General features: G+C 39.1%; 1 protein-coding gene and 1 pseudogene across 2 annotated transcripts; one reads left to right on the top strand and one right to left on the bottom strand.

Moving 5' to 3' along the window:
* Positions 1–25,056, top strand: LOC145413604 (PSME3-interacting protein-like). Of its 2 annotated transcripts, none has more exons than XM_080283258.1 (5): positions 1–70; positions 3,539–3,761; positions 4,720–4,845; positions 15,431–15,639; positions 23,273–25,056. In XM_080283258.1, exons 2-5 carry the CDS (start codon positions 3,568–3,570, stop codon positions 23,575–23,577), a joined length of 834 nt encoding a protein of 277 aa, XP_080139384.1. In that variant the 5' UTR covers positions 1–70; positions 3,539–3,567; the 3' UTR covers positions 23,578–25,056. The 2 variants fall into 2 exon arrangements, with proteins under 2 accessions (XP_080139384.1, XP_080139383.1); XM_080283257.1 differs by having other exon boundaries at positions 7–66.
* LOC145413891 (5S ribosomal RNA) lies at positions 9,395–9,510 on the bottom strand (annotated as a pseudogene).
* Positions 25,057–26,626: the final 1,570 nt, after the last annotated feature.

Raw genomic sequence — 26,626 nt, 5'->3', positions numbered from 1 at the left:
GGAGAGGGTATGTTGGAACGCTGAAACTATTTTCTTGTTTGTATGAGGATTTGAAATTCATTGTTGGTAAGTTGAATGGCCATTTAACTACTGGAAATTGTTCCAGCAATTACACAAGAACTCTAGATATGTCATCTGGTAATGAGTATTGCGGTAATGATTTCTCGTGCACTAATGGCAATAGTGCAAATGTACAGTAGGGTGGTGTGCGATCATTTTGGAAACCAGGTTTTAGGTGCATAGTAGGAATGAATCCTGACGCTGAGAAAATGTGTAATTTTATACAATTTAATAACTTGGTTGTCAGTGACTAATTGCTTGGGAAGCCGACAAAGTACAAACTCAGTATTTATAAGGTTTACTCACCTGGTTGGCTACCCTACTACAATTAACAGTATGGCTCGGTAGGAATCTGCTTTTCAAGAAGTACGGTAGGGCAGCCCATACCTGCTGGCACGCCAGCCCCGTTTCCTATATACATCATCGTCAGAATAGACTATTGATTAGAGGCTGAGTTTTGTGCCATATGCACGGTAGTTGCACTACTTGAAGGAAGGTCTAGAATAAAAAATAAAAAAAGGTAAAATTATAGTTTCAACCCAAAACACAATTACGAGATTTTGATCCATTTTCTTGGTATTTTAGTTCTAAGTCATTTCGTCAGTGGTGTTTTTGTTGCAAATTATTTTTATTTTACTCTGCAAGATAACCTAACCTAACCTAACCCTCAAGAGTAAAATAAAAATAATTTGCAACAAAAATGCCATAGGAGAAAAGTGTCTTAGAATTTTCTGAAATGCTGAAAAAAAAAAAAATCAAATTCTCGTAATTGTGTTTTTGGCTGAAACTATAATGATAATGAACCAAAAAAAATAGTTTCATATAGTGCAGTTTATGGTATTATTGCGGTCTGGTCAGGTGCTCCTTGGTTAGATAGATCAGGTTAGGTTAAGCATAGCTTAGTTGGGTAGGTAAGCATGCCTTTTAAGCTGCAGAAGCACCTTACCAAATCAGTTCTTCTTCCTGATAGTCTTTTATATTTGTCACATATTTTTGGAGTACCGTAGTAAAGGAACATTTCCTTTTAAATTTCATTCCCTTTTGCCTTGAGTTTTGTTCCCTCTGGTGTATCCGCTGTTTCTTGAGTGTAATGGCGGACATAATCCAATATATGTCCTGGTTGCCTTGTATTACCTCCTAACCTTACATTTTAGCCAAATCAGATTCTAACCTAGCACTCAATACAAACCTTACCCAGCAATCAAACCTAACCTAACTTAGCCAAGAGTACAGTACCGTACCTGTAAGTTTTAGCATGTCTGCCATTACAGCGTTGGTGAGTCACTAGGATCATGATGATAAAAACATGGATAAAAAAAAGTCAACACTTGTTTACCACCATGAAAAGAATTAGAAAAATACAGAAAACATCACCATCATCATCATCATATCATCATCCAGACCTCCTTTCCCACCCTAGGGCAGGGTGAGGAGTAGCAATGTCCAGACGGCCCAAATTTGCCCAGTCCAATGGGCCACGCTTCCATTCACTCATCATTCAAGTCCCTGGAATCCTGGCTCTATCGGATATGCCAAAAACATTCACCACGTTCTGTAGCTTCACAAAAATATATCAATAGAGTCAGTCTGGACGCTGCCACGTTAAAAGGGGGTGCCAGATCTTTGATCATGCGCTTCTTCTCACAATATTCATCCAGCCAGCTCGATCTCTTGTCAGTCCCCTAGCCTAACCAATGTCCAAACCTCTCTTCCTCACATACTCATCCATCATATCTCTCCACCTTCTCCTTGGCCTACCTCACCTCCTTCCTCCTTCAAATTAACAGATATACCTTTTCCACCACTCTGTTGTTATCCATTCTCTCCACATGACCATACCATCTCAGTACACTCTCTTCGATTGTGGTGTCCACAGACCTCCTCACTCCACATCTTTCACGAATCACATTATTTCGTATCCTGTCGACCCTCTGTACTCCACATACATTCCTCAGCAGTCCCATCTCCACAGCTGTTACTCTTGACTTTTCATTTTCATGCCACACCATAGTCTCACATCTGTATGTTAAAGTTGGCACTAACACTCCTTTATGTAAGCCTCGTGCAGCTGCAACACTCAAGCCTCTGTTTCTTATCAAGGCCTTCATTGCACCAGGTACTTTTCTTCCTTGTGTCACTCTACTTTCCACTTCTTTTGCACATTTTCCTCTCTTTTCTCTCACTGTACCCAGGTATTTGAACTCTCTCACCAGTTCCAGTCTCTTTCCATTCACTGTAACATCGCAGTGGGAGTCAGCTTCTCTCTCAGTAACCATCACTTTACTCTTTTCTACATTTACTTTCGAGGCACGATACTCACAGACATCAGCAAAACTCTGTACTAGCCTACTAAGTTCTTGTCCGGTATTTGCAAGTAGTACTGCATCATCAGCATACATCAGATTTGAGGTATTCCATCCATCACCATTCATTACCATTATTTTATTCTTTTAAAATTTCCTTGTAGCGGACTGTCGTAACCTCGAGATTGACGCGAGTCGAGAGTGACGTAACCTGAGACTTTACTGTATTCACTTTAATTTTAAGTGTGATTTAAAATAGGATTTACTGTCAGTTATGTGAATTGTAGAAGAAATCATAGTAAACATACTTGCATGATCAAATGGTATAACTGCACTAGCCATGCATATTAGCAAAATGTTACACAAACGTGAAATCATTGCTTTCATGTTAGTTGTTTTTGTACATTACAATACATTGTAACATCTGTCATCGTGAGTGCAAACTCAAGATATTTTTCTTTTATTAAATAGTTTATTTTTTGTTTGATGTGCACTAAACTAAACATACAAATTCAGTTCTGCTGAATGATATTTCTTCTTAGGAAGTTTTTTTTTTTTTTTTTTTTTTTTTTTTTTAATGTGTCCGACTCTGGGCATAGGCTTCACAGCCTGCTATCAAGGCCCAGCAGTCCTCCTACATACCATACACCTCTGCATGTTGGAAAGGGATACTTTCACACAATGTCACAAATATAATTGAGGAGCCGCATGACTTAGTTATGCAAGCAACCCTCAGGTTCCTATTCCCTGGAAGAGAAATAGTGGACAAAAAGAGAAGGGCACTTTCAGCCTGCAGGCCAGTGGGATCATGCCCAGATGAGTCTGGACCACAACAGTAATAACTCATCATCGCTTATTAAAACAGTCATCATCCATATGAATGGTAAAACGTGCCTCTAGTGTTTCCAAGGCATTGGTTGTGCTAATATTAGGATTGAGCCAGTAGATACCAGAATTATATTTGCCAGTGAGTTATATTTTTCCTCAGTGATTTTAGACACCAATTTTAAGAATCAGTTCATATTGGGGGAACAAAAGATATCATTAATATATTTTAATGCTAATAGGTTTGAGCAGTAGCCACATAAACTAAGTGAAAACTGACTGTAGATGGATAGACAGTTTTGTTTTTGTTTTAATTGCCTGAATATTCAGATATCCCTATTTCTTATCAGAAGGTGAAATCAGTACTGCTGTTGCAAGAATGAGCAGCGGGTTCATCACAGAGAAAGAGGTGGCAGAGCGTCGCCGGGTACGCCAGGAGAACTGGGAGAAAACCCGGACAGATGATGACCCTGAAGAAGCGCCAGAGGACCCTGTTACAGATCATCGTTCACTCTATGACCGACTTCAGGAGCAGCGTCAGAAGAAGCAGGAAGAGTATGATGAGGCCCACAAGTAAGTTAAGTCCTTCCTCCGAGTTGACTTGAGCTTTATATGTGGTAGTGTAAAATAATATCTATCTCTATCTATCTATTGCCAGATGCCATAATCCCGTAAGGGGTGGCCATTTGGCTTTGAGTTATTTCTTTTACAGGGAGGGGCATTAACCCTCCACCAACCCACTTGTTGACTGTACTGTACTGCATTTCCATCTTTCATCCTTCCTGTCATCACTTTTTATTTTTATTTTTATTTTTTTATTTTTTTCCACGTGGCTCTGCACTGAGTTCCGGTAACTTATCCTAATAGTTTCTTGTAATCCAGGAAACCAGTTACTGCACTGGATGATAACCATATAGCCCAACCTCAAAATTAGGTGATGTGGAGCCTGCTGTGGTGCCATTGTCAATTGGGTGGAGTGAATGCCAATACAGCCTTTATCCAGGAACCAAACTTCCACACTCTTCCCCACACCTCGCTGTGCCGAGATGCTGTGTACCGCAAGAGAACGTTGATTCACTGCACGGGATGGCCTTACAGAGGCAACTGCTTGCTTGCAGTAGATGGGTCTGCTGGTCAAGACATACGAGGGTTACTCTACTACTGTAGCACTACTACTACATCTTTCCCATTTTAATTCGAGTGTTAGAATGTGTTTGATTACATCAACCATTATGTGCATGGCATGGCAGTGTACAGTACCGTAGTTTTATCATTACAGCTACCATTTGTTTCATTCTTATCATGAAATAGCTAAAGCCTATCAAAGATGGAGATGGTGTGCTAATGAATATGCACTTGATGCATTAACAGTAATCTTGAATGTGTGATTACTTTTAAATTACAGTACACAGTTTCTAATTGTATATTGTAACTGTTAAATAAAAGAATGTGTAATTGTATTATCTGTGGAGCTAAGTACAGTAATGTTATTAGAAGATATGTTAAAAACTATTCTTATACCATTTTCAAGATTCAAGAATATGGTACGCGGACTAGAAGATGATGAAGTTGACTTCCTTGAGCAGGTAGACCGAAGCAAACTCCAGGAGGAAGTTCGAGTTCGCACTGAAGAAACAGCTGCCTTAGCTGAGTACAGGTAAGCTGAATAGTGTTCAAAATACTGTAGATAGATACCGGTGTGTAGTAGGTAGGTACAGCAGGGTAGGACAAGGAATGACACTACAGATGGATATTTGGCAGGGTGTGATAAAGTATTGTACGGTATATACAAATGTGGATTGTAGGTACAGGTGGGCATGGTGGAAGGAAAATGTATAATTGAATGAAAGAAGATGAGGGACTTGTAGACATATAATTTACCATATAGCTATTATCTGTAGTCAAACGCCTTAATCCCGGAGGGGTTGGCGTCGCCCAAGGATAGATAGATACTACAGATAGGTAATAAACTGCTTACAAAGTGTAAATAGATATATCCTGTAACTCATCCAGTTCAGCTGAAAAGAGTCCAGAATAACAAAGGTTTAGCTTTTCAAATTAGGGTTTTGTAAGTGTTCCAGTATTAATTTTCATGGAAGGCTCATATATTTCTCTTCAGAGCTGCGACAGGCTTCCATGAAAGAATTTTAGTTCCCACATAAAATGTAGGTGCAGACTTTGGTGCGTCATGAAAATGAGAAGTCAAGAGTAAGAGCAGTGAAGATGGGGTTATTGAGGAATGTGTGTGGAGTGTAGAGTGGATAGGATTAGAAATGATGTGGAGTAAGGATATGTGGATATGAACTGAAGAGAGAGTGCTTAGTTGGTATGGGGATATGGAGAGAATAGGGGTGAACAGGGTGCTGAAAAGGATGTGAGTGAGTTTGAAGGTGGGAAAAGTGTGGTAGGACAAGGAGGTGGCTAGGTAAGGTTACCAAGTGAATGAGAAAGCTAGATATGGAGGTTGAGGCTAGGGAACTGACATTATTTATAGAGGAGTATAAGGCGGTGGCATGGCACTCCTGTTTTTATCTGGTGACATGATAGTTGTAGGGTTGACTCTAGCTGATATACGGTATAATGTGAAGGATAAGGAATAATACAATTTGTGAAAGATCTGGATTAGGGAAGTATATGGACACAAATGGATAGAGGTTGAAGATTGAAGAAGTAATGGTAGGCCAAGTAGAAAGTGGATGGATATGGTAAATGAGTGTCTAAAAAAGTGTGTTATGGAGATTGGTGAGGCTAGGGAACTGATAGGGGATTGAGCTGGTTAGAAGAGTTTTATGTACAGTGTAATACAAAGGTTTAGCACCCTGGTTTTTTTCCAAATGATGTGATAGTCATAGGATTGAGTCAAGCTGATGGTTATTGTGAAGTGCGTAAATATGGATGGTTAGCCTATGAGATGGAGTCAGGATTCAGGGGGCTTGAATGATCAATGAATGAGAAAGCTGCTCATTTAATTGAGCAGGCAGTTCCCTCTCTCAGATATTTTCTTGCCGTGTGGACTCTACCTCACCACATCCTGGATTAGGAAAGGTCAGGATGATGATGGTGATATGTTCAGTATATTACAGTAATATGCATACTTTATATATGATGTCTTGAACTTGTGTGGCCGTACAGTACTTGAACTCTACATTCTCTCTCTCTCTCTCTCTCTCTCTCTATGTGTACAGTACACCCTCAGTATAACAAACTACAGTAATTGGTACCAGACCCTTGACGTTAAAGCTGATAGTTCATTAAAGCTGAACACCATGCCGTTTGGTACCGTAATTTCCCAGGCGCCATGTCTTTTGTCATACACAGATCGTTAAATACACGGTGTCATTCTGCCTTACAGTTGTACACAGTAACATACAGCTAGGTCTAAATGGCTCTTTTTCTCAAGAAATGCTCTATTTATGGCTCCTCTCATGATGCTGGTCACCCAGAGACTGATGTGGCATTCTCTAGGATATGGAGGAGTACAGGTATGTGTGTGTGTGCATGCACGTGTATCTGTAGGGATCCCCATGCTGGTCGATGTTTCCCGCTTATTTATTCTTTTACCGAGCGAAAATGTGTTTAAGCGATGTAACATTTGGCCAGCTCAAGGTGGTTGTTAAAACCAAAATAAAAAGAATTCTGTATATCGAGGGTTTACTGCGTATATATATACTCCATATCTTTGTGTGTGTGTGTGTGTGTGTGTGTGTGTGTGTGTTTTTATATATGTATATATATATATATATATATATATATATGTGTGTGTGTGTGTGTGTGTGTATATGTATATATATACAGTAAGACCTCACTATAACAGACTAATTGGGGCCCAAACATTCCGAAAAATGCGAAATTCTGATATAAGTGACATCCAGACTTCCCCCTGCTAATCCGGACTTTTTCCGAAATATCATACATTAGTCCGGATTGCATGAACGGTTTTTAAACTGTTTTGACTACCATTGTGGTACTGTACTGTGTTATAACTTCACTACATTAATCAAATGGTATAATATATATAATAATACTGTACTGTACACGGATAAACATGTCTTTTATTTACCTTATTGTGGTGAACATAGCTGAAGTGGTCAGGCAGTCTGCACTGCTTCTGGCTTTATCGGACTTTTTCCGATATATAGGAATTTAGTCCGGCAGCTCCAAGAGTCCGATAAAAGCGATTTCTGGACCATTGAAGTCCATTATATCGAGGTTTCACTGTATATATATATATATATATATATATAGGTGGGTGTTAAAACCAAAATATATCAAGGGTTTACTGTGTAAATATGTACGCCATATATTGTATATGTGTGTGTTTGTGTGTGTGTGTGTTTGTATATATATATATACCGGTATATATATATATACATAATAATCCCTTAATTCACGCGAACTTTTTTCATGCGATTTCGGTTATCCACGAATTTTTCATACAATAATAAAAACATAAAATTATAGTATTCAGATCAATAATTTTAATATACGAGAGAAATAAATAAAATATAAAAATGCCTACCTTCTGCCTGTGTGCATACGTGTGTGTGTGGGGGGGGGGGAGGTCTACCATGCACCACACAGTCAGTTTGAATCTGACGGTCGAACCGTGCATGACTCGCGAATCGTTATTTTTGGCTTATTTTTCTGCCTTCCAGTGATTGCTTGCCTTGTTTGCCAACATGGGGCCTAAGCGTAATGCTAGTGATGCATGTGGTAACACACCAGAACGGACTTGTAAAGTGATGTTGCTGACAGAAAAAAGTTAAAGTGTTGGACAAACTTAGGGAAGGAATGTCAGTGACAGTTTGCTTTCAGGACGATTCTCCGTCATTTATTTACATACCAGTTTATTTAGCAAGTACAGTACACAAGTTTTTTACTTATATGAGTTACAGAATCCCCTGAAAATTAGTTATTAAATTATTAATTAATCAATAATAAGTATATTCATAGAATGATGGGGAATCGTCCAGGGTGTGAATTTTCCTGATGGGGAATCGTCCACATTTTGACGGTGAATTGTCTCGGAACCGTTGGGGTGAATGAGTCAACTCTTCATACAATAAAGAAGGCAGAATGTAGCATACGGGAGGCAGTGAGGGCTAGTGCACCAGCCTGTGCTAAAGTGTCTCCACCCACACCCACGCCTGTGAAATTGTCTCAGAACCGTATGTTTAGAGTGAATGAATCAACTGTTCATACAATAAAGAAGGCAGCATGTAGCATACGGGAAACAGTGAGGGCTAGTGCACCAGACTAGTAAAGTGTCTCCACCTACGCCTGTGCTTGTCAGCTTTCAGTGTTAAATTTCTTACATTTTTGTTGTTTTTCAAACTTTATGCTAGTTTATAAGGTGTATGTAGTGCATAAACAGTATTATTCAGAGGTAATACACTTAATACACATGCGTAATTACGTTCACAAATGGGCAGAACGTATACGCAAATATACTACATATGCAAAGGGTCTGGGAACATAACCCTCGCGTGAATGAAGGGATTACCGTATATATATATATATATATATATATATATATATATGTGGGTGTTTTGGTAGTTGGAAGCACTCACCATCCACTCATTTGATGTAGTGCTGCTTTGGGTGTCTGCCCTTTCCTCTCCTTCATCTTTCCTCTTCTGTCTTTCTTTCCTTCATTCTTTCCTCTTTCTTGTGCCTATGAGTGACTTTACCCTCCCTCTTCTGTCTTGCTTTCCTTCACTCTTTCCCCTTTCTTCTGTCTGTGGGTGACTACACTGAGTGATAGGCCAGATGGTTTCCTGTACACCTGGAAACCATTTACTATACTGTGTGGTAACCATATAACCAAATTATGGCGCCTGGTGGTTTAGTGGGTAATTAAGGTGCTCCAATTGGATTGAGCCTATGTTGGTTTATATCCAAGGGGTGGTTGGGGTTTATTGCTCATGTAATGCCACTCAGGGATGAGTGAGGCTGGTCACTGTCATCTTAAATGTCAGGACCAACTTGCTCAGCCCCAGGTTCCTACGCTTCTCTGTGGGGCGACATAGGATTGGATGATGGATGGGTGTATATATATATATATATATATATATATATATACACACCCATCCATCCATCCATTGCCAGACGCCATGTATCCCAAACGGGGTGGTCAAGGGCTTAGAGTTAATTGTTTTACAGGAAGGGGCACTAATCCTCCACCAACCCCACTTGACACGTAGGGATGCCAACAGCATCTGGTGTTCCCAGGCGGTCACCCATCCAAGTACTAACCAGACCCAACGTTGCTTAACTTCGCTGATCGGACGGGAAGCGGTGTAACACAGTAATAATCACTCACTTATCCAGATGCTCAGTATCTGGTTATGTTCTGTATCCGAATGATACGCCTTGGCTCTATTATACACGTATCCTGACTTATTTGTCCGTACCCAAGCATAAAAGTTCTGACATCGGCGGCTGGCCAGCTGACAAGTCCAAAAACTCAGTTGGGTGGCTTGCTGGCCTCTCTGTTCATGCTTCAGTAATAGACCATTACTCACAAGCTGAGCTAAAATGGCTGTCCGGGTCCCTACTGGATGGTCAAAGTCGTCTGACCACCAGGATCACACATAACGTACCACCAGCATGCAAGTAACACTGACTACCACTCACTCCTTGCAAACGTCTGTCCGTCCGCCCACCAAATGGTCAAAGTCGTCCGGCAGCCAAGACCACTGGTAACGTACCACGAGCACGTGATTACTGTAATACCGACTGCAACCCGCAAGCTGACTGAAAATGCCCGTCCGCCTCCTCACCGAATGGTCAAAGTCCCTCCAACCCATTCCATACTCCCTCTTGCCAGGGCCCAGGCTTATCTCCTTCCCCTCCTTATTCCTCAGGCCTACCCCCAGCATTGTCCCAACTACCATCCACCAGTGAATTTTTAAAGTTTTTGGCAATTTATTTCAATACTATCGGTTGTATCAAAATTCCAAAAACACCATGAGAAAGCTCATGAAATTCTACGTAAAGACCTATGCTTAGCTCTTGCATGATGCGGGCAAAATTTTTCGCTAGGATGTTGAGGAAGTTATTTGAAGGTATTCTTTACTCTTGAACAACATTGTTCTCACTGCATTTCTGTACTCTTACTCATCAGTTATATGTGTTCTTGTTATCTTATCTTACCGTACAAACACCAGCAACGATGATGGTATACAATTTATACCGACGTGTATTTGCATACCATATTTGGCTTTTTTTTTTTTTTTTTTTTTTCCAGAAGCAGCCATAACTCAGTGTCCCAGTAACTTAACTGTTTTTGCAGCTGTCTTCAGTGATTTTTTTGTGGATTTCTGTTGTTTATTCATTGCTTTCGTAATGTCTAGCATTACATTGGATATTCCAATCTATGTTTTGATGTCTGAATAGCTGAAAAACCGAATAAGACTGCCACAGCTATGAGGAGAATTATACATATAGTTAGGGTATTTGTGGATTTTTGTTGTTTATGCATTGTTTTTTTAGTGTCAAGCATCACACTGGGTATCCCCATGTGTGTTTTGATATCTAAATATGGCAGAAAGACTGAAGAACACTGCCAGAATACAGTACTGCCAGAATTATGAGGGGTACTGTATATATAGTTGTTGTTTTTTTTATGGATTGTTTTCTTAGTGTTTAGCATTATTTTGGATATTCCTGGGTGTGTCTTGATGTCCAAATATGGCTGATAGACCAGGGAACACTGCCAAAATTAGGAGGGGTACTGTCCATATATGTTGAGTATAGGTAGTATGTTGGGTATGGATAGGGTATGGATACAAGTAGGAGGATGTTGCCCAGTATCTGGATATGCCTTTTGCTCTATTATGTTGGATAAGCAAGGGATTAGTGTATATATATATTGGACTGAAGTTCAGTGCATTCAACCTTCAGGTAGCACATATTTTTGTTGCACGGACGAATGATGATGTGGTTGGTTCAGAGGTAGGGTGTTCCATTTTGGAATGACACTTAGCTCAAGCATATTTGTTGGAAGAAAGAGAAGGTAAATGCTTGTAAAAGTAAGGCTATGGTTTTTGAGAGGAAGCAGGATTGAAGTTATTAAATACACACAGCAAGAAACGATAACAAAAAATTATGATTTGGACTGTAGGGACGGGATGAGGAGCAAAGTTCAATGGACTTGTAATTGGAGATGTGGTTTATGAGAACAGCAAAAATGGTATTAGTTGTAGTTGGAATAAGTAGTAGCTGATTACACTATATATGGTAAATGTTTTAGAATGGAAAACAGATGTAGCTGGATGGGTGGCTACCATGAGAATGAAATGAGGCTGCAAGCTTGGTAACTAGTTACACAATCAACACTCTTAGGCAGGGATTATTTAGCCACAAGTACATTCACTTGGTGATCCTTCCTTTGAGTGTCCATACATAGAGTTAGAGTCTGAACTGAGACTCTCTGTTACAAATTGTATTACACATCTCAAGTGTCTTTTTTCTTAACAGCTACCAGCAACTGTTTGGAAGTAATTAGTTGGTTTTGGCACTTGGTTTAGCTTCTTGTCCATAGAAAACATCAGCTGTACCATGGCCAGCCCCAGTATGGGGATTCCTCAAGAGGAAGAATGTCATTATTTTTAGATTATTTTACATTAGAATGGAGGAAAGAGTAGATGGTAATGCAGTGTGGTGTTGTTCAGTGAAAGAAGAAAAATACACTGAAGTGGTATGAGCATGTGGAAAGGATGGAGATGGATAGTGTGGTAGAGACGGAGTTTGAAAGTGGAGTATAGTTATAATTGGTGTTGTTGCAGGAGAACATAAAGCCTCATGGTAGAAAAGAATTAAAATTATGTATAGGTAAGAGACTTGGCAGTTGTAGACTATTGGTTGAGAGAACAAACATATGTGCAAAGATAAAATAGTGTGGAGACTGTTTTGTTATGGCCACCCTCTGTTGGGGAGCTCTTGAGAGAAAGCAAGGATGTGGGAGATGGTTAGACATGAGAATAAGAGATACAGTATAATAAAAAGTCCTTGATATCTTTTTGAAATGTAAATTAAAGAAGCAAGTCCAACAATATATACAGTGGAGAAAGTACAGTAATACCTCGATATACAATACTCCTAGATTCGATACCCTAGCTTAACGAAGGGGGTAGAAAGTGCACCATACCCCGTCTAACGATGGCCAAACCCCAGTTTAGCGATGGGTTTTGATTTTTCTTACCGATTTTGAGGATATTTTAGACTAAAATTGTGTGTTTAGGTTGATTTATAAACTGTCTTTAGACTTTGATTAGTGTGTTTTAACCATAGGTGGGGTGAATATTGTCATTTTGGGGTACAGTTTACTAAGCTTGATTTTTTACAGACTTATATTCAGATTTGATCTGTTGGTTTTAGTGAGTTATTTACAGGTTTTAGGCTTAGGTTAGCTTCCTTGACAGCTGTTAGGCCATTGAAATTGCCTTTAAACCTGTGTTTGGGCTCATCTAGATGGGTTTTGGACTTGGTTTGGGGGGAAACCCAAGGCTGGTAAACAGTCCATGTTAAAAGTACCCTGATATAGGATACCCTGCCTAACGATGGGGTTTTACCTAACCAATTACATTGTTAAACCAGGGTATGCCTGTATATGAGGACAAAAGGTATTAAAAGCATATATGGAGCTGGAAAAAGTGTGTGACTGGATGATTAGTAAAGGATTATGGATGGTTTTATGTATGTTTATATGGTGGAGACAGAAAACTTACGAAGCTATGAAGTTTTCATGATGGTAGTAAAAGCTGTGGAAGAGTAGATGAATGAGTAAGTGGCTTAGTATCAGTGTTGAAGTGCAACAAGGGTGTTTGATGTCCTCTTGATCATCCATGTGATGTCCCCTTGATTATTTAGTGTAAATATTGATGGGATCATAAGAGAGCTTAAAACTAGACTCATGGATAATGGAGTACCATAGGGCTGATGATGATTGGTGAAAGGTGGAGTGGTGGATTATCTCAAGTAATGTATGCAGATGATGCTTTGTTATGCTAATAGTGAAGATATTTGCAGACTGATTAAGTTTTGTGACTGTCAGTGAGTGGCATGGTTTGAAAGTAAATGTAGCTACGAGTAAATAATAGCTTTTGAGAGAAATTACTCTTTCTGTGATGTGCGGATTAGTGGAGACAAATTGGTGGAAGAGTTTGAGTACCTCTTCATTTGTAGTAGACAAGAGAAGTAAAGATGTTAATAGAAGTAGAAACTGCAGTGGCTTAAAGAAGAAAGGTAGCAGGTGCTTTGAACACCTTGATACAAAACAGAGGACAAGCTATGAAGGCTGCAAGGGAATTGCATGAAGGCATGCTAGACTTTGTTATTGCATGAGTATGAAAGTCATAGTGTGAGAAGAGGATATGAGACTGTTAAAGATTTTGTGTGGGTGGAGTAGACAGGGTAGGAAGTACACTATAGTGATTCATGAAGAATATGGTGCAAGGAATTTAAATGGTAATAGGTTAGAAGAGTTTGATTAGTTGGTATGATCTTACTGAAAGGGTGGGTATAAATAGGGTGCTGCAACAGGTATATGTAATTGAGTTGGAAGGTGGGAGAATGCATGGCAGACCATGAAAAAGGTGGATAGATGCAATACTGGTGTGTGAATCAGGGCTCTTGCTAACTGCCTATGGTTGCGAGCCATTTAGCTCCTAAGGTTTCAGATTTACGATCCAATTAAATTTTTTAGTAGCCAAATTGACTACAAGCCAAAATATTTTACGAGCAATAAATATATATATTTACACATTGTGATGATTAGAATCATATAATGAGGTTTTAAGCATTCACAGTGGCGACAAGGAAAGACTTAATAATCGATCACAACGTACTTTTTTGCTCATTTAAGTGAGATTTACATATTCTGTAGTTTACTGGGTTTTGAAGTGAATGTGTTTTTCTCTTTGCCAAAAGGCGACTTGCATGTAAAATTTGTTCGCTGAAGGGAAAAAATACTTGCATTTGCGAGCTGTGGCTTTCCCTTACGAGAGCACTGTGAATGAGTAAGGAAGGTATTAAAGTTGATGAAGCTAATTACTGTACAGTAATTGTCAATGGATTGAAGTGGATGAAGTATATGTATGGAGAAGCACATGACAGGTTTTGATATACCTTGTTATGTCTGAAGAAAAAATTTACTGTATATACAGAGTCAAATGCTTGTGAGGTGTCAGGATTCCAGTGGCTTGAATGATGAGGGAATGATTGTGTGATCCATTTCATTGGGCAAGCTGTTTGTAGGGTTCATGCATTTGTGCCTTTTCCTTCTGTGTTTTTGGATCTTAACAGAGTCCATCTTTTTAGCGTCAATAAGGGCTGAGACGACGATGATTTATTTTTTATTTTATTTTATTTATTTATTTTTTCTTATCAAGCTAAAGGGCAGCTTCTGCCAGAATGGCTTGTTAATGGATTATTGCCAGATTGATAGCCAAGTACAGAGAGGATAGGTTTCCAACCTCCTTTTCTTGTCATTGAGCTGCCTTTTATTATGTGAGGGTATTTCTTTGCTGGTATCCTTTTTTGTACAATTCCACTGGATATATTACAATATCAGATATATATAAGAGGGTATCAAGCATAAAACAAAGATGTAAGCCTGTAGAAGTGGCATCACCTCTACCATGAAGGGGAAAAAACAAAGGGAAACAAAGAAAAAGAACAACAACCTCCTTGCACTACACAAAATGCTTCAGCAACATCCCCTCCTTTCACCCAATATTAAACTTCACAAACACATACATAAGCCACCACACCCTTCCAAAACCTCCAGCCAAACAGGATTCTTCTTGAACCATCACCATTCACCCTTCAGAAACAACCCAGTCCAGAGTGATGTGTTTGATCCTGGCCAGACAGTGATGGGGTCATCACCTTTCCATGCTTCAGTACACACTCTCCATCCCATAAACAGTCTTCTATGCCTTCACTGCAGTGCAGTCCCCCACACCACAGGTACATTTACTCTCCTTATGTGTCCCTCTTTCATAAAACAAACTCCTTAAACATAACTTCAACCAAAAATCTCAGGGTGCTCCATATTGAAGTGGCTTGCTTCCTGCTGTCCATTGAGTTACAGCCAGATGAACTTGGGAGTGTAACAACAACACTAACAACAATAGAAATGATCATAGAGGTAAGGTATGAAAATCAGTGGGAGGGCTTCTGATACATTACTGTTTTGTTTTTGCTACTTTATCACAAAATCTCTTCTTAATTATCAGAAAGAAGGTATCAGCCATGCATAAGAATCAAGCAGAGGAAGAACTGAGGGCTGAGATGAAGGTGGGTGAAAATCGGAGGACTAGTGGAGCAGGTGCTGGCGGACCTGGCAGCAGAAAACAGCTCTCACATCTTTCACTGCTTGCTGGGGCCATCAAGAGAAAAACCAGTGATGAAGAGGACTCAGCACAAGCCAAAAAGGCTAAAACAGGTCAGAATTGTTTCCCGGACACAAGTTTTTATCTGATATCTCTTTTATCTGAACGTAGGGTATGTGCTGTACTTGCTTAGTATAATTGTGGTAGAGATGTTTATCTACATTGTAACTGTAGGTGCATTACCTTGTTAGGCAGCATTAAGACCACAAATACTGGTCACCAACATCAAGAAACCAGAAACAATTGTAATCAAGAATCATATGAATGTGTGAGGTACTGTACACTGTTCATTCTGCAGCTTGAGACCCATTCCACCCTTGTAACTTTGTGGGAATCACCCCCCTGTACCAAGAATTGCCCAGCACTACTTAGTGTTCCAGTAGCATCCTTCCTTTTCCATCCAGCACTACACTTCACAAACACATACCCACCACAGCCTTCCAAAACCTCTAGCCAAACAGCATTCTTCATACCCACAACCAGACATCCACCCCTCAAAACCTACCTGCACAAAGAAACATTAGAACATCTAGACTGACTATGATGCAGTCATCATCCTTCCTCCTTGCTACAGTAACAGAGCAAAATACAACTTATGACCAGTCCACTATGCCTTCACTGCAGGCAACACATTGCATCACTTCATGCACTATACTATCACAGCACAGACACTCCTTCAACATAACGTCAGTAAAAGACTTCTGGGAGTGATTGGTGTAAGTGACCTGTTGTCTCCAGTAAGCTTGGTTTACAACCAGATGGGCCTGGATTTGTAACAACAACAACAACAACAACAATGTGTTAATCCTTTTATATATTCTTCACCAGTATAATTCAGTCAGCCTTGTAATTCTCATTTTCATTCCAATGTAATTTCCCAGTTGCTTATTGGATGAAGAGATTCAGAGATTGGCTTGTTAATTTTAGTTGGGACGGATAGGTGAAAGGAAACCTCAGATACATTGGCTTCCCATGCAGTGCCATAGAGGATTTGAGTCTACATGCAGTGCAGTGCAGAGTGGTGGGAAATCTACATCCCTGTGCCAGACAAAAACAGAGCATTTCTGTTCCCTCAATCCCATCCCTTTAACACATAAATTGTTTAATTAAGGATTTGGCGCTCGCCATCCACTCACTCAGTGTAGTGCCACTTTGGGTGTCTGCCCTTTCCTCTCTTCCTTCCTTCCTCTTTTGCCTTTCTTTCATTCTTTCCTCTTCCTTCTGCCTACGGGTGAGTTTACACTCCCTCTTCGTCTTTCGTTCCTTCATTCTTTCCTCTTCCTTCTACCTACAGGTGACTTTTACACTCCTTCTTTTGTCTTTCTTTCCTTCATTCTTTTCCATTCTTTCCTCATCCTTCTGTCTATGGATGACTACACTGAGTGACAAGCCAAATGGTTTCCTGTACACCAGGAAACCATTTACTGTACTACGCTGGGTGGTGACCATATAACCAAATTATGGCAACTGGTGGTTTAGTGGGTAATTAAGGGGCTCCAATCAGATTGAGCCTGTGTAGGTTTATATCAAAGGGGTGGTTGGGGTTTATTGCTCATGTTATGCCACTCAGGGATGTGTGAGACTGGTCACTCTCATCTTAAATGCAAGGACCAACTTGCCTAACCCCAGGCTCCTTCAGTCCTTATGGGGCAACATAGGATTGGATGATGGATGGAAAATGTCAGATATGGTTGCTGTTTTTTTTTTTTTTTTTTTTTTTTTTTTTTTTTTTTAAATCATGGAGTACAAATATACCATTATCGTGTTCATGATGCACCAAGTTGTCCGGGGGGCCCCCCCTTGGTAACCAAGCAGGATTTTAAATACCCAGGGGTATATATATGCAGTAAATCTTGAGTTGTGTGTTTCAAAGTGAGTACCGTACTGTATATGTACGTACTAATCCACCCATGGGCTAAATCCCCTCTTACTACAGGCATGGAATAAATGGGTACTACTCTCTTCAGCAGCCATATCTCCACTTTTCCTAGTGTTGATATCAGAGTAAATGCCATTGATAAGGAATTGCAGTATATCATGCACAAGTAAGTTGTTGTTGCCCAGCCCTGGTTATGCCTGGTTCAGCAGACATGTTTGCCACAGGTGAGCAACTGCTTGTCATTGATGTGTCTGTGTCATGGTGTGACATGTTGTGCAGTGCTCCATAATGTAGGTTATGTTGTGTGAACCTGTTGTACAAGTGGGGCATGGGCCATCTGTCATGCCACCCAACCCAAATCTAAGGTGCTGTATCAGTGAGGATAACATATGCTTCACTCTTTGTTTTACCATTTGGTCCTTTCCAAATCCACTTCCTATTTTCTTTCTTTTCGAAAGGCATTTACCACCCAAATTTTCTTCCATGCTGTAAATTCCACTCATATTTTCCCACATACATCTGGTTACCCATTCCAAAATGCCCAGTTGCACTTTTTTTTTTTTCCCAGTTGCAAAAGTATACAGTGCTGTATTGGGTTTTATGATTTTTCCTTGCTTTCTCATCTTCAGAAAATTTTTCAGTTTCTTCATTGTTACAGATTGATGCTAGAGCATGTACTTGGATGATGATCATCTTGTTTCATACATTTACTAATATTGATTAAACAGTCCACTCTTTTATTTATATTCTTAACACCAAAGTGTGATTAAAAAAAAAAAGCCAATACTGTGTTCCTCTTTTCCATATCACATAGAATATGATCCTCAGACACTCCTTTGAATGCCTAACCTGCTGACTTGCCCTCATTAACCCCTCTACGCCGGGCTGTTTATAGTGCCGTTTTTCTCTCACGGGAATTTTTCTGAAAATAGCCCATTTTCAAACCTTAATATCTCGGAAACTATAGCAATTAGGGAAAGAAATTAAAGACCATATCTTTCAACAACTCTTCTTGCAAATGAACGTATCCCGAGGTCTGTAGGCTGTTGCGTTAATGAGTAATGACGCGAGGAAGAGGAGTAATTTTTGCCACGAGAACAGGATGTGTTCGTGCGTCTGCCCATTGCCCCTACTATGGCTTTGCGTTCAACATAATAACTTTTTCATTACTAGATAAACTGGACATAGCAGTGTCCAGGGCATGCCCTGTGACTCTGTCACTGAGTCCTTTCTTAGTATCCTTGGAAAGAAGCTTGGCAGGGGTGGATGAGGCAAAAGTCCACGTAGGGCAGGAACGGAATCAGACGAGAAGGGTTAAGAAAAATCATCTTACACCTGGCAAAGCCACAGAGATGACTGAGGTATGTTGGCTCAGCTGGCAGGAGTCCCTCCCTAGCTTTTGGTGATGAGATAAAGTGGGGGCTACTTCCAACTGTGGCGTAAAAACAAGTGCAGTTCTGACAGACATCCGGTGCCATCCGGTGCCATCCGGCCACTGATATCTTGACAGTTTCGACTGACACTCGGAGGTTAGGGGTTAAGAGCCATGATATCCCAGTTCATATCTCATATCCTTAACAAGAACTAAGTTTGCTTCACCATTGCCAATTTAATCTGATCTGAGAAGGTGTGAGCTTTAAGCTTTTGAAAGCCGGCAGCTGATTGAGTGTCCTGGTGCATTAATTATTAATGATGCATTTTTCATCATTTGTATTATTTGGCTTTCAATAACCGTTTGATGATAAGGTTGTCCAAATAAAAATATTATGTATAGTTATTTGCATACATTAATTTAAAAATGGGGCCTTACAAAATTTATCTGAGGGCCTAGATACGTGTGAAATTTTGAGTTCTTGGGACAAAACAAAACATGTCTGTGTAAAGTTTTATGAATACTGTACCTTGATTTTTTTCCCCCCGTGTTCAGGCAAATTAAGGTAAATCATATCATTACTGTGACATTCTGCAAAATCTTATCTAGTAAAACATCAGAATTCCCATGAAAATGAGTGGTAATCACGGGTGAAAAAGCAGTATATATGTCACCGTTACTTTTAAATATCCCTCAACCCGTACCTTGACACACCTCTGTTATAAGTTGTAACTACAGGTGGTCCCCATTTTATGAAGTCATCTTACAAATTTTTGACTTTACAATCTTGTGCTATCAGTACAATATTCAATAAATTACACGGGATGTTCAACACTTTATTATAAAATAGGCTTTGTTTTAATGATTTTGCCCTGCTGTAGGCTAATGTAAGTCTTCTAAGTGTTCTAAGCTTGGTAGGCTTGGCTAGGCTATGATGTTCGGTTGGTTAGGTGTATTAAAGACATTTTCGACTTACAGACAGTTTCTCTGAATGTAACCCAATCGTAAGTCGGGACCACTTGTAAATATTCCAAACTTAAAAGATAGAAAACTTACTGATGATGCGAAAGTAAAAAGCATCATGCAAACTGATGCAACAGCAAAACACTCTTAAGTACATTTTATTATTCGTCTGCATAGACAAGTGAGTCATCCCATGAGTGCCCTACCCCTTCCTCCACGTCTGTCATTCATCAAAATTCAGGGAATGTGTTATACAGTATTTCATTGCAATTCTGATGTTTTACTAGGTTATATTTTACAAAGCATCGCAGTAATTACATAATTTACCTTGATTTGCCTGAACAAGAGGAAAAACAATCAAGTTACTGTACTCATAATATCCTACCTGGATGTGTTTTGATTTCATCCGAGAATTCCAACTTTCACACGTATCTAGGCCATTTGATAAACTTTGTAAGGCCTCGTTTATAAATTAATCTATGCAAATAACTATACAGTAAAACCTCGATATAACGGACTTAAATAGACCGGAATTCACTTTTATCAGAATTGAGGAGCTACCGGACTCCTATAGTAGTAATAGGTGCAAAAAAAAAAACTCGCCAAATCAGAACTGAATAACCAATGGGAAAAAAATAAATTGGTTCTGAGCATGCATGACTAGACTGATTTTCCACCTTTAATACAACATTACTGGGTGTAAATCATGTGATAAACACACATAACATGATTCAGTTGAATTTATTTTAGCCAAGAAACAATACAAAACAGAAAAACTCACATAAGAAAATAAAATAATGGGCTTGACGTACACGTGATGTATGGTGCGTGGATGCCTTAGTTGGTGGTCTGCCAAGGTCACCCATTCCACATATAGGCTATGTGTTTCATCAGCCATTATGTGTTCACAAGTCCTCAGCACAGGTAGGAATCACAATAAAACACAGACAAAATGCTGCACAAGTGATGGTGGTTGGCTGAGAAATGTACTGTACGTGATGGTGGCTGGCAGAGAAGTGTAAACAAAGATGTCTTGGAACCAGGGTTGCCAGAGTCTTTTGACCAAAAGCAGCGGAAACAGGCCTCAAAAGTAGCGAATTTCGATATAAAGTAGCCCAGCATAATTATGTACAGTATACTGTATGTGTATATATATATATGTATGTATGTATAGCGAAATTCATAATTTAGTAGCACAGGGCTTCCTAAAGTAGCCCAATTCACTACTTGTGGCACAATCTGGCTATTTCAAGAGGTTTGAGAAGACAAGACTTGAATTTCACTATCTGTCTATCTATTGCCAGATACCATAATCCCGTAAGGGGTGGCCATTTGACTCTGAGTTATTTGTTTTACAGGGAGGGACACTAATCCTCCACCAACCCACTTGCTGACACGTAGGGAGCACGTATGGTTTGGTTATATGGTTACCACCCAGCACTGTAAATGGTTTCTTGGCTTACAGGAAGCCCATTTGGCTTGTCACTCAATGTAAAGCCACCTGTAAAGGAAAGAAAAGCAATAAGAAGTGACACGAAAGATGGGAGAAATAGGAAGAGAAGAGGGCAGGCACAGAAAAAGAATGATAAAGGCTAAAGAAGAAGTAGGCAGCACTACATCACATGAGTAGATGATGGTCGCCACCACCTACCACAATTGAATTTCACAATACAAATTAAATTTTGTTTAAATTCTATCTATCTGTCTGTTGCCAGACGCCATAATCCTGTACAGGGTGGCCATTTGACTCTGAGTTACTTGTTTTACAGGGAGGGGTACTATCCCTTCACCAACCCACTTGACACGTAGGGAGCACGTATGGTTTGGTTATATGGTTACCACCCAGCGTTGTAAATGGTTTCTTGGATTACAGGAAACCATTTGGCTTGTCACTCAATGTAAAGCCACCTGTAACGGAAAGAAAAGCATTAAGTTAATTCAGATTAATAACAAAACTGTTGAAATTAATTGGCATAGAACATTTTTAGCATATTTTTATAAACAACTCGCCAAATGTGAGATTTCTGTCGCCAAATTAGAGTGTTGTATACAATCCCATCCCATCACCAAAAGTGAATTGGCCAAATGTGAGAGTTCACTGTATATCGGAAAAAGTCCGATAAAGCCAGAAGCAGTCCGGACTGCCTGACCACTTCAGCTGTGTTCACCACAATAAGGTTAATAAAAGACATGACTATCAGTGTACAATACAGTACAGTATTATTATATATATTATACCATTTGATTATTGTAGTGAAAGTATAATACAGTACAGTACTGCAATGGTGATGAAAACACTTTAAAAACCGTTGGGACAATGAAATTCTTTCAAAGGTGGCCACATGAGTCGTTTTGTCTAAGTAATATATATATATATATATATATATATATAGTCAGGCAAGTGAGGGATGAATGATCTTTCCTGTAAGTCTTACTGATACCTGCATGAGTACAGCAATAAATGCAGTGGAGATAAATGACCACAAATGTGCTGCTGTTCAGGCTGTGTTAATGATAAAACAGAAGTTGAATATGACTCAAAAACATTTGTGGATTGACAGTTAACATGCCAGAAGGGGGAGTGAGAGCATTTATGATAAAGTAGTCAGAGAGCTTAATTTAGAGGACACAGAAACCATGAGGCAGTGGATACAGCTTGGCAAATCTACATATTAACAAGCAGCAACATGAGAAGACTATGTCCTTGATTGAGTGGCAAGCCTGGCTATAAACAAAAGCTGGTCGAACCAACAACTAATTTATACTTCTCTGCTTTTATAATTACTGTATTTGAGTACTTTATCCATAGTAATAATACAATTAATTAATATATTTCTTAATGATTAAGCAAAAAATGAGCATTACAGTTTTGCATAATTGAATACTGTATAACATTAACTTACACAGGACACTGATTTTTTCTAGAAGTCTTTTGTGTCACACAGACATGACCATCTGAAAATCTCTCCTACGCAGTTTTTCCTGATACTTTCGAATGTCCGTATATCAAGGAAAACAGCAATTTTGGAAGCAAGAAGTGCTCGAAAATGTCATGATCGTGGCGTAATGTCTGAATATTTGCAGAACTATTTAGCTATGTCCAGCATTCAAAATTTTCACCAGAATGATCATCCACCTATTAATGCCACTTCTACAGAGACTGTGACATTGTTTAGAATTAATCTACCTACTTTGTTTAGAATTAATCTACCTAAGTAGTTACCAACACATACTGTAATGCAAGCAGTACCAAGTCTACATTCACCCATGGTGATGGCATCATACATGTCACTCACCTACATACCACATTTCTTACATCACAAAGCACAATACTGTACTTCATTTGTTGCTAATTTCTCATAAAGGTAATGAAAATATGATTCAGGGTCAGCAAAAGTTTTACATTGCAATGTTGGAGTTAATGACAGTGTACCACAAGTGATAGTTCAACCCTGCTATATGTTATTGTCAGAATCAGCTGGGGCTGAGAACCAGGAGCCAGCCAGTTCAACATCTGAGGGGAACAGACACGCTTCCTCTCAGGTCCCTTCAGCACCACAGCTACCCAAGTCAGGTTTCCAATGCATTGCTGTGTTGCCAGGGTTAGGAGTCTACACAGACTCCAGTGACTCTGAAAACAATGGAGACACTGACAGTGACTCTGAGGATGAGCCTCATCGCCGCCACCCTCAGGCTGCCACTCAGCATGCCAGAGACATCACTGGTAGGATAGTCAAGCCTGTCACACAGTGTAGCGGGAGCCAGGGTGGGTGTTGATAGGTCTTTTTATATATTAGAGAGAGAAAGTGATACTGGAAGAACTTCAGGTGAAGATAGAGTAGTGGTTAGTTAAACTGAAACAGGAAGTAAAGAGTATCTTGATAGTTAAAAAGAAAATATTTGTTGTGTGGGATGTTTATAGTATGTAACATGATAATTTTGGTGGATGCTTATAATGAAGTGGAATTAAAGCCAGTGCTTTAAGAACACCAACCATTCATTGTACAGCAGACTCAGTTATCTTGCATGTAATGGCCAAGGGGGTGTCAGATAATGACGTACTTGTAGATGGTGAAATGGTCCAGACGGGGTCTTACCCGATAAAGCTCTATACCTGTACTGTATAACTTTTCAGACAGAAAAACCCTTTGACAAATAGTGACATATGTCAGATAATGCGACAACAGTTTACAGAGTTTATTGTAATTAAGATAAAGTGATTGTTGACAGGGTTTTGACAAGTTTCATGAGTAGTTGCAGTTATCAGAGAAGGGAACAAAAGGAAGTGTAATCCCCTCAGGCATTGTAATTTGATGGTTGTATATCATATAATCTGGCACAGTGCAACTGGTTCATATTATTGACAACATTTGTCAAAAAGAATTTTTATCAGACCCATCAAATTCATTTACGGGGTGCTGTACCAGGTCTAGTGTTCTTTCAAAGTAAATGAAGTAGGTTTTTTCTGGTTTTGGTTACAGGTTTGGGAGCAGGAGTGAAAATTTTTTTATTCTCATATGTTTTGTGTTGGTAAGCTGTGAAAACTCAAGTTTTATCTAGTATCTTAAAATCTGTTAGTCACATCAGAATTCCTAAATAACCATTAAAAAACAAAATCTCTTCCATGTATTTTGTTACAAAAAACTGCCTGTACTTTGCAGCAAGTTTTTGAAACTGGGAGTTGAACATCTGTTGAACAATGTAGAAGTAAAACTATGTAATAAATTTTTCAGCTTTACAAGGAAGATCAATCCTCCCTGAGGAGAAATTTATTATTATTATTATTAATATTGACACGCACCATCCACTCACTTGATGTAATGCTGCTTTGGGTGTCTGCCCTTTCCTCTCTTCCCTCCTTCCTCTTCTGTTTTTCTTTCCTTCTTCCCACAAATGACTTTACATTCCTTCTTCTGTCTTTCTTTTCATCATTCTTTCGTCGTCCTTCTGCTCATGTGTGACTGTACACTGAGTGACAAGCCAAATGGTTTCCTGTACACCAGGAAACCATTTACCACGCTGGGTGGTAACCATGTAACCAAATTGTGGCACCTGGTGGTTTAGTGGGTAATTAAGGCACTCCAATTGGGTTGAGCCTGTGTAGGTTTATATCCAAGGGATGGTTGGGGTTTATTGCTCACATAATGCCACTCAGGAGTGAGTGAGGCTGGTCACTCTGATCTTAAATGCCAGGACCAACTTGCCTAGCCCCGGGCTTCTGTGGTCCTCATGGGGCAACACAGGATTGGATGATGGATGGATGGATTATTATTATTATTATTATTATTATTATTATTATTATTATTATTATTCATTCATTCATTCATCATCCAATCCTACTTTGCCCCATGAGGAGTGTAGGAGCCCAGGGCTAGGCAAGTTGGTCCTGACATTTAAGTTGAGAGTGACCAGCCTCATTCATGCCTGAGTGGCATTATGTGAGCAATAAATAAACCCCAACCACCCCTTGGATATAAGTCTTCACCGACTCAATCCAACTGGAGCTCCGTAATTACCCACTAAACCACCAGGCGCCAAAATTTGGGTATATGGTTACCACCCAGCGTAGTAAATGGTTTCCTGGTGTACAGGAAACCATTTGGCTTGTCACTATTATTATTATTATTATTAGCCACATTATAGGGTAAAAATAAAAAAAAAAGTTGCATTTGCCGGATAGATATTTGTGTGTCAGTTTGGGATGGAAAATAATGGAGTTGTGTCTTGGGTATGCAAAGGCAGGTTTGGAGAAAAATGTGAAATGACTCTCTCTCTCTCTCTCTCATGTATGAAAAGGATGTATCAGTGTAAATATGTGGACTTTTTCATCCTGTCAGTATTTATTTTTAATGCTCTTGCTCTTGTATAAATTACCATAATAGTTATCTAAGTTTGAGTGTGGATAACACTGGTTAGTGGGAGAATGACATAAGTAAAGCCATGAATGGTTGAGGAAAGCAGATTTTTTTTAATACCCTAATGTGATTAGTACTGTTTGTGGGATAAATACCAATACTAGTATATATTTAAATTTTTTTTTATCACAGTAGACAGGCCAAGTAATACATACATTGTGGTATTATTAATTACGAGAACTGACATCATCCTGATAAATTGTAATTTAGTCAGTTGGGTTTACTTTCAGTATGAATATTACTTCAGGGAATTTTCAAATAAATACCATGCCCCCCAAATTTCAGCATTTATTAAATCTTCACCAGTCAATGCTGATTGGGGTTTGGAGTTATTAAAAAATCAAAGTTATTGTAATTAAACATTTCTTTAGTATATACTGTATGCTTAGGGACTCCCATAATGTTTTATATATATTGTATTGTCATGTTATGCAACGAAATACTGTATTTTATTTACACGCAGTTGTTCAATGTGTGGAGTCTAAATGAACTGTATTATGAGTATCCCGTCTTGGCTGACTATCAAAATGTAGGAGTCGACATTATATAATCTGAATATGGAGGTGTTAATGCACTTAGTCATGATACTTGCACTGTTTTCATTTTGACAGTAAATTATGCCAGTATTTAATCTACATTGAAATTATGACAATAAAAGTTAGCGACTGCTATCTGAAAATTTTATATTTCTGTTTCAATAACATGGCTTTTGCTGGTAAAATGCTACAAAATAAATAGCTAAGTATCTTTTATGTGTCCCTATTTCTGGTCATACATTTGCATTTCAGTATGTTTCTCTGTATTACCATATATAATTTAACCTATATTTACAGTATCTTCAACTTTTAATCTCTGCAGTATGATGTTTTCTCCCTTTTCTGTCTATATATCTATATATACATACCAGTCTG

Source organism: Coenobita brevimanus, chromosome 97 (genome assembly GCF_032717465.1).
Source record: "Coenobita brevimanus isolate Jiangsu-jjx chromosome 97, ASM3271746v2, whole genome shotgun sequence".
In the NCBI taxonomy this organism is placed as follows: domain Eukaryota; kingdom Metazoa; phylum Arthropoda; class Malacostraca; order Decapoda; family Coenobitidae; genus Coenobita; species Coenobita brevimanus.
This window is presented reverse-complemented; position numbering and strand designations above follow the sequence as displayed.